General features: G+C 44.3%; 1 protein-coding gene across 1 annotated transcript; it reads right to left on the bottom strand.

Annotated features, from left to right (window-relative positions):
• Positions 1-1,683: 1,683 nt before the first annotated feature.
• On the bottom strand, positions 1,684-12,933 carry LOC119021072 (nuclear receptor subfamily 1 group D member 1-like). The gene is made up of 8 exons (XM_037101045.1): positions 12,098-12,933; positions 6,272-6,583; positions 6,076-6,164; positions 5,814-5,958; positions 3,654-4,237; positions 3,355-3,540; positions 3,047-3,257; positions 1,684-2,947 (listed from the first exon to the last, which is right to left on the bottom strand). The coding sequence occupies exons 1-8, from the start codon at positions 12,114-12,116 to the stop codon at positions 2,751-2,753; spliced, it is 1,743 nt and encodes a 580-aa protein (XP_036956940.1). The 5' UTR covers positions 12,117-12,933; the 3' UTR covers positions 1,684-2,750.
• Positions 12,934-15,920: the final 2,987 nt, after the last annotated feature.

A 15,920-nucleotide genomic window follows, 5' to 3' on the forward strand; every position in this document is an offset into this window, starting at 1 on the left:
TTTCACGGTGAAAACACATGAGCCACACTATCTTCTTGGTCCCAGCCGGACACTCTTCCACACATAATTAATGTGAATGTTGATATTTTTGTCATTGTGCCACTAACACTTCAATGAGTATATGTAGATGTGAAAAAGGCACTGTTAATAACTAAACTTCAAACATGATCATTATGAAGACAACACCATCGTCTCATTTTGTTTATACTAGTCGTCGTGTATATTTGTTATGAGAAGGTTACACTGAAAACCCTTGTTATGATTTTGGTGCATACACACTGGTTCAAGAAACTTTTAGGGGTTTTTTTTAATCTCAGAGCGACAATAAACAGATGAGTTTATCTGATGAGTTACATATTAGAATGATACAGAAGGTGGTAGCGTGCTACAAATGATACTGGTTAATGATAAATTATCTCACTGTAAGCCTGCTTTAAGAAATAATTGAAATTTGTACACCACCAGTTTGCTGATGACGATCATTTGATCTGATCAACTCCTCCAGATCAGCTACTGAACAGACCTCGTGGTGAGATTTTTTTTTTGTCTCATACGTCATGAATGAACTTTGGACTTCAGGTATTCTGGTCCTGGACTCGGTCCTTTGAGATGCACTTGGATAGATGCTGACTCTTTGTTATTTAGACACACACACACACACACACACACACACACACACACACACACACACACACACACACACACCTCCATCACTACATTTGTCTGTGTTGTTGTGAGTGATGTAGTGTTATTATTGATTTTGACAGGTGGAACATTTGGTCCCCTGTGCTAGATCATGAAATGATGTCATGACCGAGATGTGTTGTTGTCGTCGTGCTGCCCAGCAGGTGGCGTGTGGAGACCACGAGACAACTCATAGAAAAGACTAGAACGCTGGTTGTATCTCATTATCGGCCGAGGCAGCAGTGAGACCTGCTGGTGAGAAGTTTCATACTTCTTTTTTTTTTTTCTTTTTTTTTTCTTCTAACAATATAAGTTTTGGCTGTGCTCTGGAGGCACTGTGGCTTTTAGCTGATGCGTCACTTTTCATTTCTTGGCACCGAGGGAGAGACGTGTGCTTTTGCTTAGAGATATTTTTGCTGCCAGACGAGCACTTGAGATTGAGATTTATGGCTTTTATTTAGGTTGCTGAATTGAAACAAACAACCAGATGACGAGTCACACTGGTCGATCATAGTAACCGCAGGGGGGAACATTCATTTTTGAATAAATCCCCTGCTATATTGCGATATATGTCTGTGAGATTTGCAGTTATTCAATTAGTCTACATATACATCACATGTGCAGGTGTGATGCAGACGTCTGAAGGCCAGAGCTGCTGTTTGTGTTAAATGTTCCCAAACATTTGTACTGCTTGAAGTTTTTCCCAGCCCTCTCAGTCGACTGCAGAGATAACAGAGGTGAGGGTCCTTCCTGTTGTCCTTGTGTCGGTGTTTGCCTTGCGTTTATTGACGTATATCGCTCTTTGAATTTACAGTTACTTGTTATCGCACACTCAAATATCAAGTGGTGTTTCTTGTTTATAATGAGGCCCCTAATGGCTCCTCAGAGCTGGAGCGCGATTGGCTGATTGCCCCTGTTGCTAGGCTACGGCTCTGCGGTGTGCCTGATGGGAGCATCACAGTGAGGAAGGAAGTGAAAAAAAGATGAGCACAAGGAAAATTGCTATATAGCGTTATTTTTTTAATAATGGTACTCTATGGTGTAACCATAAAACATTTACAAAATATTCACATGGTGATGCAGTCAGTCAACGACACATTTATATATCCTCAATTATATATCTTCAAATTAAAAAGTTTATACTCAGAGCGTGGTTCAAATGCTGCTGTCTGGAGAGCAATCTATTATTGGTGACATCATACAACATCTCAATACTAACTTCATTTACATATTGAAGAATCTGCAAACTAACAAGGTTTATGTACAAAATTTACAGGAACGAACCTCGACATTGAACCCATCAGACGTGGTCTAAAAACGACCAATAATTTCTCCCTGATTACCGCATACAAATACAATGCAAATGACTCTCATTTCTTAAAAATGTTATACATTTCTCAATCACAAATGGGTGATTTTCATAAAGACTTCCCACATGGTGACATGTTGTGAAAATAGCTTATGTAATTTCAACAGGGCGTACACAGACCGACATTTCTATTGCTATGTTATGCATTGATTTCAAAAGGTCTTGGAAAGTGCCCTTTTACACTCTGTATGGAGCATGAATGCACGGTAAGAAACAATTGTTGGTGAATGTTTGTACATGTGTCTGTGCTTCCCTCTTGTTTAGCTTTTTGAGCTGGGATTGGAGGACAAAGTCTCGTCTTTCTTCTTTTTGGTCTTCAGGACAGAAGCCTGTCTCTGACACACTCCGGGAGGGAGAGAGGTGACGACTCGATGGTCTGATGTTGACTCAAAGAACCGAAGGAAGAACACAGTCTGTATGTTGTGATAGTTTTTTTGTTTGTTTGTTTTGCTTTTTGTTTTTTTTTTCAAGTGGGCCTGGAAATGAGTGGAGGAGGAATCAGTTTGTGTTCAGGAGCCTCCACCTCCTGCTGTGCCCACGCCCTTCACTCTCCACACAGCATCAGACTTGGCACGGCTCCCACGACAGCTGTCCATCATGCATAGGCCAGTGTGCTGTATGTGGAAGGCCCGGCTTTCACGGGGACGCAGGGAGGATCCCCAAAGCAGATACCTCGGTCAGCTTCGGCTCGCCGAGCTCAAGGGTCTATGCGGAAAGCTAAAAGCTTGTCAGAGTGGTGGTTGTTCAGGGTGCGCAGGTCCGGCAGACGTAGCAGCAGCTTTGGGAAGAGGGTGCTGTCATCTGGGCGGCGACTTGTGATGAGAGAGCGCAGAGCTTTTATGAGATTCTCCTGCAGCTGCTCCACCGCTCCAACCTCCACTATACCAGAGCGATCTGGCCAAAGAGAGGAGAAATCAGGGTTAGACTCAAGGATGCGCCAACAACAAGTACACGCTCCAATATGTGAGCATATATGGGATGTGTGATTCTTACCAGCTGAAACAAGCACAACAGCCATGAAAAGCGCCATCTCATCCGGCTCCAGACCCAAAGACCCGAGCTTCTCGCTGAATTCAAACATGGCGTCCAGTAAGGAGCCCATGCCCAGGGCCCTCAGGGATGCCAGCGAGTACGTCTGCCCGTTGAGGAAGGTCACCGTCCTCTCCTTGGGGTCAAACAGTGAGCAGAACCTCACCATCAGAACCTGCGAACAGACAGAAGCGCACCGGGTCAGCATCCAAAAAGGAATCAAAAGACAGAAAGTCAAGAAAAAAAATCTCTCAGATGTTAACTGGACGTACCTGGAAAGTGCCGGATTTGAGCAGCATGACCTGGTCATGCTGGCTGAGAGTCTGGAAGCCCGGGATGCTCTTTGCGAACTCCACCACTTCTTTAACAGCGGGGGTGAAGCACTGGGAGAAAGATTCCCACACTTCCTGACTGGAGCGACTGGCCGGAGCCACGGGACATGAATTGAGAGGACACGCCTGAAGGAGACAGACGGAGAGAGGACATTAAAGAAAGTGCAGTCGACTTTTTATTGACATTCAATTGATAGATATTCACATCACACACTCGATAGGGAGAATAAAAGTCTCACCAGCACTTTGGCGCCTCCATTTAGCTTCCAGGGGCAGGGGCTTTGGTTCTGGGAATCCCTGGCTGAGTAGCCGTTCTGATTGGCCTGGTAGGAATGAGATGATGCGCTGCCACTGAAGGGGCACTGATTCTGATTGGAGGAGAAGTTGTACTTGGCGTTGTCGATGTTATTTGTGTTATTAGCGGTGTTTTCATTGTTGACGGGGCAGTTTGTGGGGACGTGGTAGCTGGATGTCAGGTTGGCCTGCTCCCCCTGAACTGTGTGCTGAGTCGGGGCGGCAGAGTGCGAGGGCTCCTGTGGTGGACTGCTCTGGAAAGACGAAGAGCGGCTATTGCTGTTGCCGTTCCGATTCCTGGCAGCCATCTTGAGCGGCTTCTCATCGCCGTTGATCAAGTTGCTGCGGTAAGACTGCGATAGGGAGCCCACCCCTTCGTTCGTCGGGTTCTGTGGGCTGCAGGGGGCGTCGGGGGGAGATGACACCTCCATCTCCATGGAAGCTGATTCGTTGAGGCTGTTCATGTAGCTCTGCATCTCATCCAGGAGTCTCTGCTTCTCCCGTTTTGGGATACGCCCGAAACGCACAGCTGAGGACAAGCAGAAGAGAGCATCCTCTGTTAGCATTTACTGGCATCGAGCATCGATTCGTCTGCCAGCTTCTTACTGGCAGGACTTGAACAATGCAGAAACAGAAACCCGGGCAGTGCAAATTACTTTCACATTCAAACACGATAGCGAAACTACAGCTTGTTCTAAAACCATAATCTCTATGTGGATTACTAATCCTGAAACCTTTCTACTGTGCACATCACATCTGTTCCACCACAATACAGACACTTAAGCCTTCATCTCATCCAACTGCCTCATCCTCCTCTTCAGCATTTCCTCTCCTCCCATCCCCCCCTGTTCAATTCTGCACCTCCACTGACAGCCCTATTTATAGCGCGCTGTATGCTACACCACCCTCCTCCTCCTCCTCCTCCCCCTCCCCACTCTCTCTCTCTCTCCCTTTCCCTCTAGTTCTTGTAGTTGAGCACTCTCTCTCTCTTTTTTCCTCTGGAAGTAGGTCACTGGGTCAACAGCATTGAACATGATGTCATTAACAAAGTGACAGGGTGAATGAGAAGGGCGAAGGTCGCAGCAGGTGGGAGAGGTGAAAGGAGAGGCGGAAGGTGGGGAGAAAAAACTGGATGATCAAAAGTTAATTTGCGAGATATCTTGTTGTCAAGTCGAGGACGTGACACGAAAATGAATCTTTGACTCTAGAGCAGGGATGTCATTACAATTTTTCTTTTTTATTTACTGCCTGTGCTGTAAAGAGAGTGAAAACGTGTTTCCCCGTTGTGATCCAGTGAATTAGCAGGTGACTTTTTCACTGCTGCATTTTTGCCTTTTTTTTTAGGTCAGCTAAAAATTTTGCTCCAGTAAAAAAGCATGATTTATTATCACCCAGTTTAACCACATCCCCAGAGATCAGAGTCCTGTGGTGAAATACCGCAGTAGGGAAGATTAAACGTATTAATATTATTGTAATTTCAAGTCGGCTTTCATGATGAACAGGGCCGAACAGCTACGCCTGACATGATTATCTGTAAATGTCAGCGCCGAGAAAAATAAATGGGCAAGATTGTACATCTGGAGTAATCAACAACTTTGTGCCCCAGTTTCCAAAAATAAACTGTATTTGTCACACTTTCTAGATGACTGATGACTACTGGGACCGAGGAGCTCCTCTTGCCATAAATCAGACAGCAGGGGCAAGGAGAGCGGAAGGCAGGGGAGGGGGCAGAAGACAAAAGGAGGGGAAGGGTGAGGGAGGAAGATGAAGAGAAAATAATATTCTGTGATGAGGAGGGAGCGTTTCTTAAAGGGACAGTGAGTTGCCCACTTTTGCAAGTATCAGCCATAGAGATGTCTGACCTCTCTTGACTATAATGTTGTATTCGAGAGAAGGTAGACATCTCTACTCAGACTAAAACAATGTAGATTAATAAATAGCATGAGCAGCCCCTCAAAGAGTCTGTTTATTTTCTTAATTTCCCTTAATTTTCACCCTGCATACATGGCAGACATACACTGAGATCATCTCCCTCTAAACTAAGAAAACTAAAAAACAGTCATTTCAGTTTAAGTTGCCATATGTCTTGGTATCTTGTGTCTCACCATCTCTGGACATGCCCACGGAAAGGCACTTCTTGAAGCGGCAGTGCTGGCAGCGGTTTCGGTTCATGCGCATGATGAGACACTTCTCATTCTTCACGCACATCTTGTAATGGATATTCTGCTGAATGCTGCGTCTGAAGAAACCCTGGAGGGGGAATACAAGAAGGATAAAGAGTCAGAGGGGCGTCTTTTGTGGCAGTGTGCTTGTACCTGCTAAAGGAAAACAGAGACATGACAAAATGCTGTCTTTGTTCGGTCTCACCTTGCAGCCTTCGCAGGCGTGCACGCCGTAGTGGAACCCAGAGGCGATGTCCCCGCACACCTTACACAGGAGCACCATACCTCCGGTCTCTATGAAAGAGGCACACATCCATCATCAGAGGGGGAAATACAGTAACAAAGTGCTAGCAGGTGAACATAGGGAAGAATAGGAAGGAGGGAAGGGAGTGGGTACTTACTGGTGAACGTTCCAGTGAAACCACAGGGTCTTTTGGCCACTGTGGGATGGTTGTAGGTCGCCGATGATACCGTCGTTATCTGGGTAACGGGGGCATTGTTTACTTCAGGAAACTGGAAGACCATCCGCGGGGGAGTAGTTCCTCCCCCTTGTTCCCCTCTCTGCTTCAGGGCCCCGATCTCCTGAAAGGAGACACCCTCTGGGGATGAAGGCTGCGAGTGGGAGGAGGGCGACTGGGTCTGGTATCCACTTGAAGGGCTGCCAGGACTCGGGCTGGCACTGCCGCATGAGCCAGCGTACAAGATAACACCACCTGGAGGAACAGAGAGGGGCAAAAAAAAAAAAATCAGTCATCTGCATCTAGGTCGGCGTTCACATGCGAGGTGCGCGTGGGAGTGCAAGTATTGAGCAAGGCTCCGCTTTGATTCAGTGAGCTTAGCTGGCAGACGTCCACAACCACACACAAAACCTTGATCAAGTTGGGACAACAGAAATTGGATCTGGTGAATAATTTAGAAAAAATGTCACAGCCAGAGCAACAACAGCTCTGACCTGGATATGTAAAAAGAGTCTTTTGGTTTCTAATCTGTTGGATCATCAAATAAAAAAAGGCTTTGTCAGTCAGTGGCCACACTGAAACTTTAGCATGTTGGAAAGCCTTTGAGGAGTGTTGTGTGAATAAATATCCAATACCAATATCAGTCGATCCAGCACCCACTTTCGGGTTATTTACCCACAAATACCACGACATTTAACTGTTTGATAGGTGAATTGATAGCCTAAATGGGACATTATTAAATTTATAATGTAAACTTGAAAGATTATTAGGTTCATATTAAATGTAACTCCACAATAGCATTATAATTTTTGAGTAAAAATGAAAATGAAAATGTAATAATTGAATTTACATTATCATTTTTACATCCTTGTATGGCACCCTATGGCCATATTAAAACGAAAATGGAGAAACATTTAATTACATTTCTGTGGTACAATAGGCCACATATGAGCGACAGGAAACACCGTAAAAGGCTCATCACAAAATGACAGTCAGCCACATATGTCCACAATGAGCGCCATAGACAAGCTATAAACACGCCTTTGTTTAGGGATGTCAAATCAAGTTGGAAATGCCCTATTACGCCTCAACACAACGCCAAGCCCCCCTTGTTTGAGACAGTGTTCTTCCCTGCAAGATGAAAGCCTGCCCCTCACGTGCAGCCTGAGCCAGCCAGCTCGCTGCCTGCCTGCCTGCCTGCCTGCTTTCAGCACTGAGGCTTTCCTCCTCCCCCTCCTCCCGCCCTGTCCCTTCTTCTCTCTCCTCCTCCTCTCCTACCTCCTCCCCTCGCTCCCTCCCCGTTTTGGCTGCGGGCCTGCAGACCCAGCCACCTGACCGGGAGCTCACATGGACTCTTGACACAGTTCCCGCCCGGCTCACAAGGCTCTTTGCGCAGTCCCGTGTAGACAACAGCAGCAGTACAATAACAAGCGCTGGGGCTGATCACGTTTGGAATAGAGAGGGCTTTAATGCTCTGACTACAGATGTAGGGGGAGGCATTCCACAGAGCCACTAGAAACTGTGCAGAGGGTTACAGTCACGTTGGCCGCTCGTTTGACACATTTAAATGATTTGCTTGAGGGATTTAACCATTTGAGACAAGCATTTCTGCATTTATATCACAGGTATTTAAACTCATTAACCAATTTTCAAGGCTGGCGTCATTGCTTTAATTTAGAATATCATGGTATAAAAATAGATACCGGTAAATGATATATACATATAACCTCTATAATTAGAGACATTTGCAATTTTAAGAACAGCTATATTTCTTCCCCTTATGAGGTACCACATCTTCAGTTCAGAGGTTGCCCTGCATTTAATTTGATTGTAGATCACTGTGTCAGGTGTCAAAATACCCTCACATAGAAGCCTACTAACAAAAATGTGTCCCGTGTGCAGATACAGCATCACTTGGCTGATAATCATCACGATCATGATCGCTCTCTGGGGGTGAATATCGCTTCATCGACAGCTTTGTAACAAAAACACTCTGCCTTATTCTGCCCGACAGGTCCCTGCAGTCAAATTAAGAAACGTGACGTATCTAAAGTGCAAACAATGCCCTTGGATTGTCCACGGTGTCATTCTGTGCGCATTTCCTCTCAAGGACTCTGAATCATCTGAGGCAAAAGGCTCCCTCGTCTCCTGCGCTTTCTCTCCTTGAGAGAACACGTGCCGCGTTTTCTGTTTAGCTCTAAGTGCCTCCTTAATTCCTCTTCTCACACGTGTCAACACTGAATGTAAGGTACTCTGGTGGCCTGACAGCTTGTGTGTGTGTATGTGTGTGTGTGTGTGTGCGCTGGCAGCTCCAGTATAAGACCGTGACCTGAGCTCACACACAAATGTTACATGTGCCTGTGCTGTGTCTGGTGTGTGTGATAAAGATAAAGCTTTATGGACATGTGTATCACCTGCAGAGGAAAAGGGTCACATCCGACAGTCACATGAACTCCACACCCTCTTTCTACATTCGTAATCTCCGCCCCTCGTGAATATACATTGTATATTCCGTGTCCCCCTCGTAACAATTTCCTGGAATCTGGTTTGACTGCGTGCCAGAGTGAGCTCTGGGAATATCATGTCTGCTGTATTCACGCACAGGTTACAACATGTGACCTGTGGATACACACACGGCCATTAGGGTTTAGAATAAACAAAAACGCCCCCTCTTTTGCCAGTCCTCCGTGACTTCCCCTCTCATGTGTTCCCACCCCGTGGGCATGCATGTGTGCATGACAGGAGCACTGTATAGATGCCATATATCTGGGAGGGGGAGACTCCCCCTCCTAACTTGTCTGTCCTCTTACATGTGAACATTAACAACTGTCTGATGGGCAGTAAGCCTCACTCCACGTGAAAGAGCTGGCCTCATGTCATGTGTCTCTTTATGAAGCACTTAAGGTTCTATGAACTCAGCATGAGTTGAATTTGCTTTAAATCACACAGTGATCTCTTAATGCTGTGTGAATTATTGCTGAACATGTTTCAGTAGCTCTGTAGTTCAGAAGATTAACAAGTTTGGGTCTCGAGGGTTCAACCGAACACAGATCAGTAGAAGTTACACTCGAATCCTCGGATAGAAACACTATCTGTCACCTGAATCAAGCTTGGCTTTCAATGCGAACCAGCTAGTTGAGTGATCATCTGTCAAGGTGACAGCCACAAGGAAGCTGGTTTCTGGACTGGCGTCAGAGTTCAGCATTGAGCTTATTCTTCCTGTTAGCATGAATGACACCTGTGATGCATTCATTCACACGTATTGGAGGTTTTGAAAAACATTCTTCGGATTACTTATAATTTTTTCATCCTCAAATGTTCATGCTATTAGGTCACAAGGTCATCTCTCTAAACAATGGAGGTCACTGGACAGTGATCCTTTAACCATGGAGTAATGCTTATCATCCCTTCCAGACACAACATTATACTTTCAATTGTACTACATGGTACAATCTTCAAGCGAAGCTGAATGGAGAGCATACTATACTATACTACTTTTCCCCAAATGCCCTTCAAAACACTAAGTAGGGGTTTATGATGTTATATTATTGCTACATTTCATTTGGCTGCCATAATACTCAGCATATACACTATCTTAGGGAGGGAGACAACAATTATGGCCTCCACCAGCACTCTGGTGTGTGACGTTGAAGCTAGCAGTCTGCAAAGTCCTTCATCTTATCTTTAAAGTAAACATACACAAGAGTAAAGATAAAACATACATCCGGAGACATAATACTCCACATAATTATATAACATTTCTTGTGAGTTTCAACAGGAAAGACGAACAAAACGACACTGATGCACAACTGTGTTTATGCTGATAAACTGTACTGACATGGTTGGCTTGTTTTGTAAATACTATTATAGCTTATCATGCACGATTATAGTTTATCTGCGCAGTTAGAGTGAGCTGAAATAAACGGAAATAAATAGCAGTGTGCCAAGTGACAACAGGTACTGGTGAGCCATGTCACCCAAAACCCCAGCTTGACTGTGTCCAAATGTGGGGTGATAAGTCGTTTTCAGACGCCAAACGGCGACAATTCACATATAACACACCGCTCTGTGTTCACCAGGACTCATTTCAGACCACTTATGGCAACCGGGGCGAGAGAAGGAGCCGCTGCAGCTCTCTGACCCACTGACCAAGCTACCAGCGAACACAGAGAGGAGGAATCCCCGTGCGAGCTGAGCGCGAGCGGCAGAGAGCGCGGGGGAGAGGGGCGGGGCGCGGGTGGTGTGGGGGGTGATCAAGCGCTGCACGTGGAATCTGAGGCTGTATACACGTGCTGTGAGCTCGAGGCGGGGTGGCTGCGTATTAAGAATCAGGCGCATGATTCCCCAGCATCATCACGACGGTTTCTACCCAGAGTGCACCGGGCGAGGGGAGGATGGGGAGACTACACGACAGTTATAATGGTCACCTGCTGTTCAAGGGCGTTATAGTGTCGCTTACCGTGGCTATATATATATATTTTTTCTATTAGGATTCATGCAGTGATTATGAACGGCGGCGTCATCGCGCATTATTTATTAATTATAATTTATTAGGGTATGTTTGTGTATCTTGCTGTGACGTGGTGTCTATTTCGATTTATTTATTTTATTTTAGCGCTAATAAATATATGCACATTTCATTACTGATATTCACTAAGTTGTCTGGAACCACTTTCAAATGAGCGTGTGTCATAACTGATGTGCGCTCGGTTCATTCATCGGCTCCTCCCGCTATGAGTCAAGGTCCTGGCAGGCGTGGGTGTTTACTCCTAACACTTCTCCCTTCCCTTCCCTCAAGTCATGTGTGTCCGTGACACGGATGGAAAACGTTGGCACTTGTTTTGACTCAGAGGGCGTGACTACTCTTTGACACAAACCGCCCCTCTCACATGTGTTCTGGAGAGAAACTCTGCGGTATTACAAAATAGCCCAAGTTAAATGACACACACAGTGCCAGAAAAGACAAGAAAAAGTCACAATCCACTTTCTTGCAACTTCCCTTTACAAACGCGTCAGGTGTTTCACTGAAGCCCCTCCTGTACAGTGAGAGCGGCGATCTGACTTGTCTTCACATGCCGTGGCCGGAAAACGTGCCCGCTCTGCTCAGGGTCGTCCTGGGTCGCGCTTCACGTGAGTTTTGTTTACATGCAAGAAAAAAAACGGAAGTCCGACGTCCAAAGACTGCGGAGGACTTCCCTCTGTCCTACAGCAGATATCTAACTCACAACTCTCAACTGTCTGCGGCTTAGCTCAGAGGCACCTGGCGACGCGCCAGATGTTTACGCAGCTGAATTACAGTTTTAAAAAGCCAGTTAAATTCATCCAACCCGTAATTATTCGATGTGCAAATCCCGTGTGATTGTAGCAGTGACATTCTTTTTTTCTTTTTCTTTCTTTCTTTTTTTTTTTTTTTTAAAAAAGTTCCATAAACATCATCTTGGCAGAATATACGAACTTGCAGCTGATAAATACGATCTACCTACTATTAAACACAGTCTCTTAAAATGAAATGCAGTGAGACAGTGTACATAAACCACCAACGCGTCAGTGCGAGTATTCACAAGTGCTGCTAAATCATTCTTAAAAAAATAAAATTAGCTGTCGAAGAATAATATATGGTATACAATGACATCTGCTCACCATTGCCTGCTTCTTTAAACATTACAAGCTAAAATATATATATATTTTTAAAAAAAAAACAACAAAAAAAAACAATTCTTTAAAAAAAAATGTCAAAAGACATCTAATAGAATATAAAGCGTAACTTACCACCGGGACTGTTTTCCATGTTTCCTTGCAGATCGACGTTGTTCAGGTGCTCCGTTGCTGTTTTATTCGCGAGCGTTTAGTGCTGGACTGATTGCGTTTGCTTGCCACCGAGGAGTTTCGTTGATATAGGTGAAAGAGTCATGAACTGCCAAGGCATAAAGAGTGTATCCAAAAGCTCAGACCAGCACGAGTGTGCAAAGGGCATTGGGTTTTTCCTTTTTTTTATCAAAAAAAAGAGAAAAAACGGCGAAGAGAAAGTTTTCGAAAAAAGAAATATTCGCGAAAAAAAAAGATATTAGAGCAGATGTCTATTTGATCCAGATAACTTCCCCCAAAGGTGAGAAGACGCACGAGACGTGATGCCGGGCTGTGGTGAGATATCACTGGAAGAGCTTCTCTAAATTACACGTCCTAGAGCATTCAGCTGCTTGCCATGTAGTGTCACCATTAGCGGAGTGGAAGTAGTTTAAGCACTCCCCACTCATCAATAAGCAACACGCGTCCTAAAATAACCAGCACGTTTTCAGGTGCCTGAGAAATGTGACCATTTTTTTCCCTCCTCTCTTTTTGTGTGTCCCATCAACCGCCTGTTTGTTGATGTGTATCAGGGATCTCTCTCTCTCTCTCTCTCTCTCTCTCTCTCTCTCTTTCTCTCTCTCTCTCTGTGTCACGCTCTCTGAAAAGATCTCACCCACCTCCTCTCTACGTGCCCCCACTTTTTTTTTTCCTCCTTCTCACTTTTTCATTGGCCGAGAGCCCCGCGTGGAGAGGGCACATTGGGCTCGTTCGACATTGGAATGCTGCTTAAAGCTCTTCAGCGTGTGCGCACGGCACGTGAGCCACGCTGCCCTACTGACACACATTTTATGCTAATGAGCTGCCCGGGCTCGTCGATAAGAGAGCGAGGAAACGGGAGAGGGCCGTGCGGAGGGAGAGGAGGTCTCACTCCTCCCTCGTTTCGAGGCTCCGCTCACATGTTCGGTGGTTGAAGGCAGTGGCGGTGGTGAGTTCGAGTGCCTCGAGAGGAGAAACACGTTTGTTAGTGTCGCCACCGACTAAAGACCAGGAGTTTAGCTGTGGGTTGAGGTCACTCTGCACAAGCACCTGGAATTATTGTTTGATCAAGTAAAAAAAGGGGGGGGCAGCACTTCAGATTTAGACATTGTAGGCGTAATGTAAGCAATGTATAATGTAAGCCAAACAAAATGTATCCCTTTATTTCTGCTTCTACCTGTGACAACACATCATCCTGCTGCACTGAAGGGGCTCTGTGGAGTCTCTGCTTATGTACATGTTTATGTTAATGCTCACAGGTGTAGGAAGCATTTGAAATGTAGGTGGGACAGATTTATCAGAGGTTCGATGGGGGGTTGTCCCCCAGTTTTTTTTGTGTGTATTTGTCATATGATATGTTCTGGTGCATTTAAACAGGTGGTTTGATACTATGTCTGGCTAAAGTAGCATGAGAAAAATTCTCAGTAGGCATACATTTTACAATTTCATACCCTAGATCGCATATTTGAATGTGTTTAAAAGTATGTACATTGATTCAACGACTAAAGCTCTTAGCTGAAGTTATGATTGCAGTATATCAACATTAATTGATTATCTTTGTTGACAGACTCAAGGTCCAGATATAAAAGACACACACAATAAACAGACAAACATAAGGTTACGCATAAATAAACATGTGTGCTAAATGGTTAAAAAACATACACGTTAGGTCCAATATTTCCAAAAGTTGGAGAAATATCTTGTCTCACTTTGGGTAGGGTCAGTCAAAGATATTATAATCCCATTCCTTGAATCAGTAAGTAATGCCTGGAAAGTGGGAACATTAGAGTTCACAAACATCTTGCTAGCACTTTCCCACCTTTGGTATTTTAACAAGATTCTAAGAGCATCATTATATGCCACCTTAATCTTATTCATTTTTGCTTCACTATGGCTACAGCACAGGTGTGCTGTGTAAAGCGGAGTGCAGTATGCTCTAAAAAGAGCTGTTTTAACTTCATCAGTGCACATATGAAATTTGCGTGCCAGACACTGACACTTTGTTTTAAAATAAGTTACATTTAATGAATGAGTGACAGTTTTATAGTCAAAGTTAGATCTTATTTAATTCCCTTCAATTTAGATTGTAATTAGAAATTAAATGTTTATAGTTTAAATTTTTATGACATCCACCCCTCATAAAACACAATGTCAACCCACTAACACAAGAGCCACTGAACAGACAGTTAGGAAGCATGTTTGATAACTACTCTTGTCTCGTTTGTAGGCTGATTAAACTGTACTGAGCTCCCTCTCTATCTCTGTTTGTACGCTGCATTACCAGGTCACCCAGGGTGAAGTGGACACAGGAGCACAGATGAGAGCAGGTACTGGACCACAGGTGCAGATCCCACCGATCTTCTCTATCTTGTCCAGTGGACGACCGGGGCCACGAAAATCTCTGTCAGAGTAACTGACACATTATTATCTGCTAACTGTATGATCAGAGGCTTTCTGGTGTCAGTGCCCTGCGCCTCTGTTTTTCTCACGGTTGTTTCAAGCAGCCAGCGACAGTGCTGATGCAGCTGGCTTTGAGCCGTAGTTGCCCAAGTAAACACACCACCACAACAGGTTTAATGCCGGTGGCGCCCATGTCAGCGTTTAACGTTAGCCCCTGTTGCTCTCTGTTGGCAGAGCAGAGAGTGGCACCGAGACGAAGCACTCGAGAACGAGCAAAAAGTCCGATCCCGAGTCCTTTACATAGAAATCCACAGTCCAGCAACCTCCTTAAACAAATCATCCACACACTTGTATCGGCAACCAAGAGAGACAGGATGGTCATTTTTCATGTCACATTACAATCTGCACACATATGGACAATTTAAAAAAATAAAAGATTTATAAGTGTACACTGCTACAAATGTCTGGAATTCATCCCCTTTAACATTTAAGTATTTGATGGAATGTACTAGGTTGGCAATAGTAATAGCAATGTGATAGTAATGAGTAAATAAAAGGGCAAAGAGAGATTAGTTGGGATGATATATATATATATATATATATATATATTTTTTTTCAAATTAATTTATCATTTAAAGGTGGCAATGAAGGTTCTCAGTCATCCAGGTCATGGTTAATCTAAGTACTGTATCAACTGGACTTGTTTCAGTTTTCAGAGACTCTCTGCTTGTATTTTCTTATCGTTTTGCCATGTTTGGGCGTTTCTGGACGTCAGCAATTTCATCTCAGTCACCAGAATTAAAATATTGGCACTTAATGTTTCTGCAGACCGCTGATACAGTCACATCTGCATGTGTCATAGGCTATGCACCGTACTGACATTTCTTCAGAATGTGTCATATCATTCTCTGATCACATGTCGGTCAACAGATTTTCATATCAGGAGGTGAAGGGGTGGAGTTACAGGCCAAAAGGCTGCCAAACCAGTAACTGCAGTTCAAGGCTGTGTTTCAACATTTATGGGTATGAAACCTCGGGATATCTCCTTATGCCTTTGTAACGACCAAGACAGGTTTTTGAAGCCAGAACGTGGTGTTTTCCGAGCCCTAACCGAGTTGTTTTTGTTTCTCAACTAAAGAACTGTGAGGTTGCAATGTAAAGAAGTGTAAAGTTTCAACTCATCTTTAATTTGCGGAAATGAACAGTGCCAACATTTGTAGTGATTTGGAAGGTGATTCAAGAGAAAGACTATTGATTGTTGAGTCTCGGATGGAATTTAAACATACCAGTCCATTTTCTCAAGTATTTTACTTAAGTAAAGTTTTGAGGTACTTGTACTTTACTTAAGCGTTCCCTTTTTCAGCTTGTC

The sequence above is a fragment of the Acanthopagrus latus genome, chromosome 6, assembly GCF_904848185.1.
Source record: "Acanthopagrus latus isolate v.2019 chromosome 6, fAcaLat1.1, whole genome shotgun sequence".
Classification (NCBI taxonomy): Eukaryota; Metazoa; Chordata; class Actinopteri; order Spariformes; family Sparidae; genus Acanthopagrus; species Acanthopagrus latus.

Bases quoted from the DNA above. Each gene is read 5' to 3' on its own strand.
- LOC119021072 (XM_037101045.1), bottom strand. The intron at 4,238-5,813 runs GTGAGACACAAG...GCTTGTCCTCAG, and splicing joins CGTGGGCATGTCCAGAGATG to CTGTGCGTTTCGGGCGTATC. The intron at 3,541-3,653 runs GTGAGACTTTTA...TGTCTCCTTCAG, and splicing joins ATGGAGGCGCCAAAGTGCTG to GCGTGTCCTCTCAATTCATG.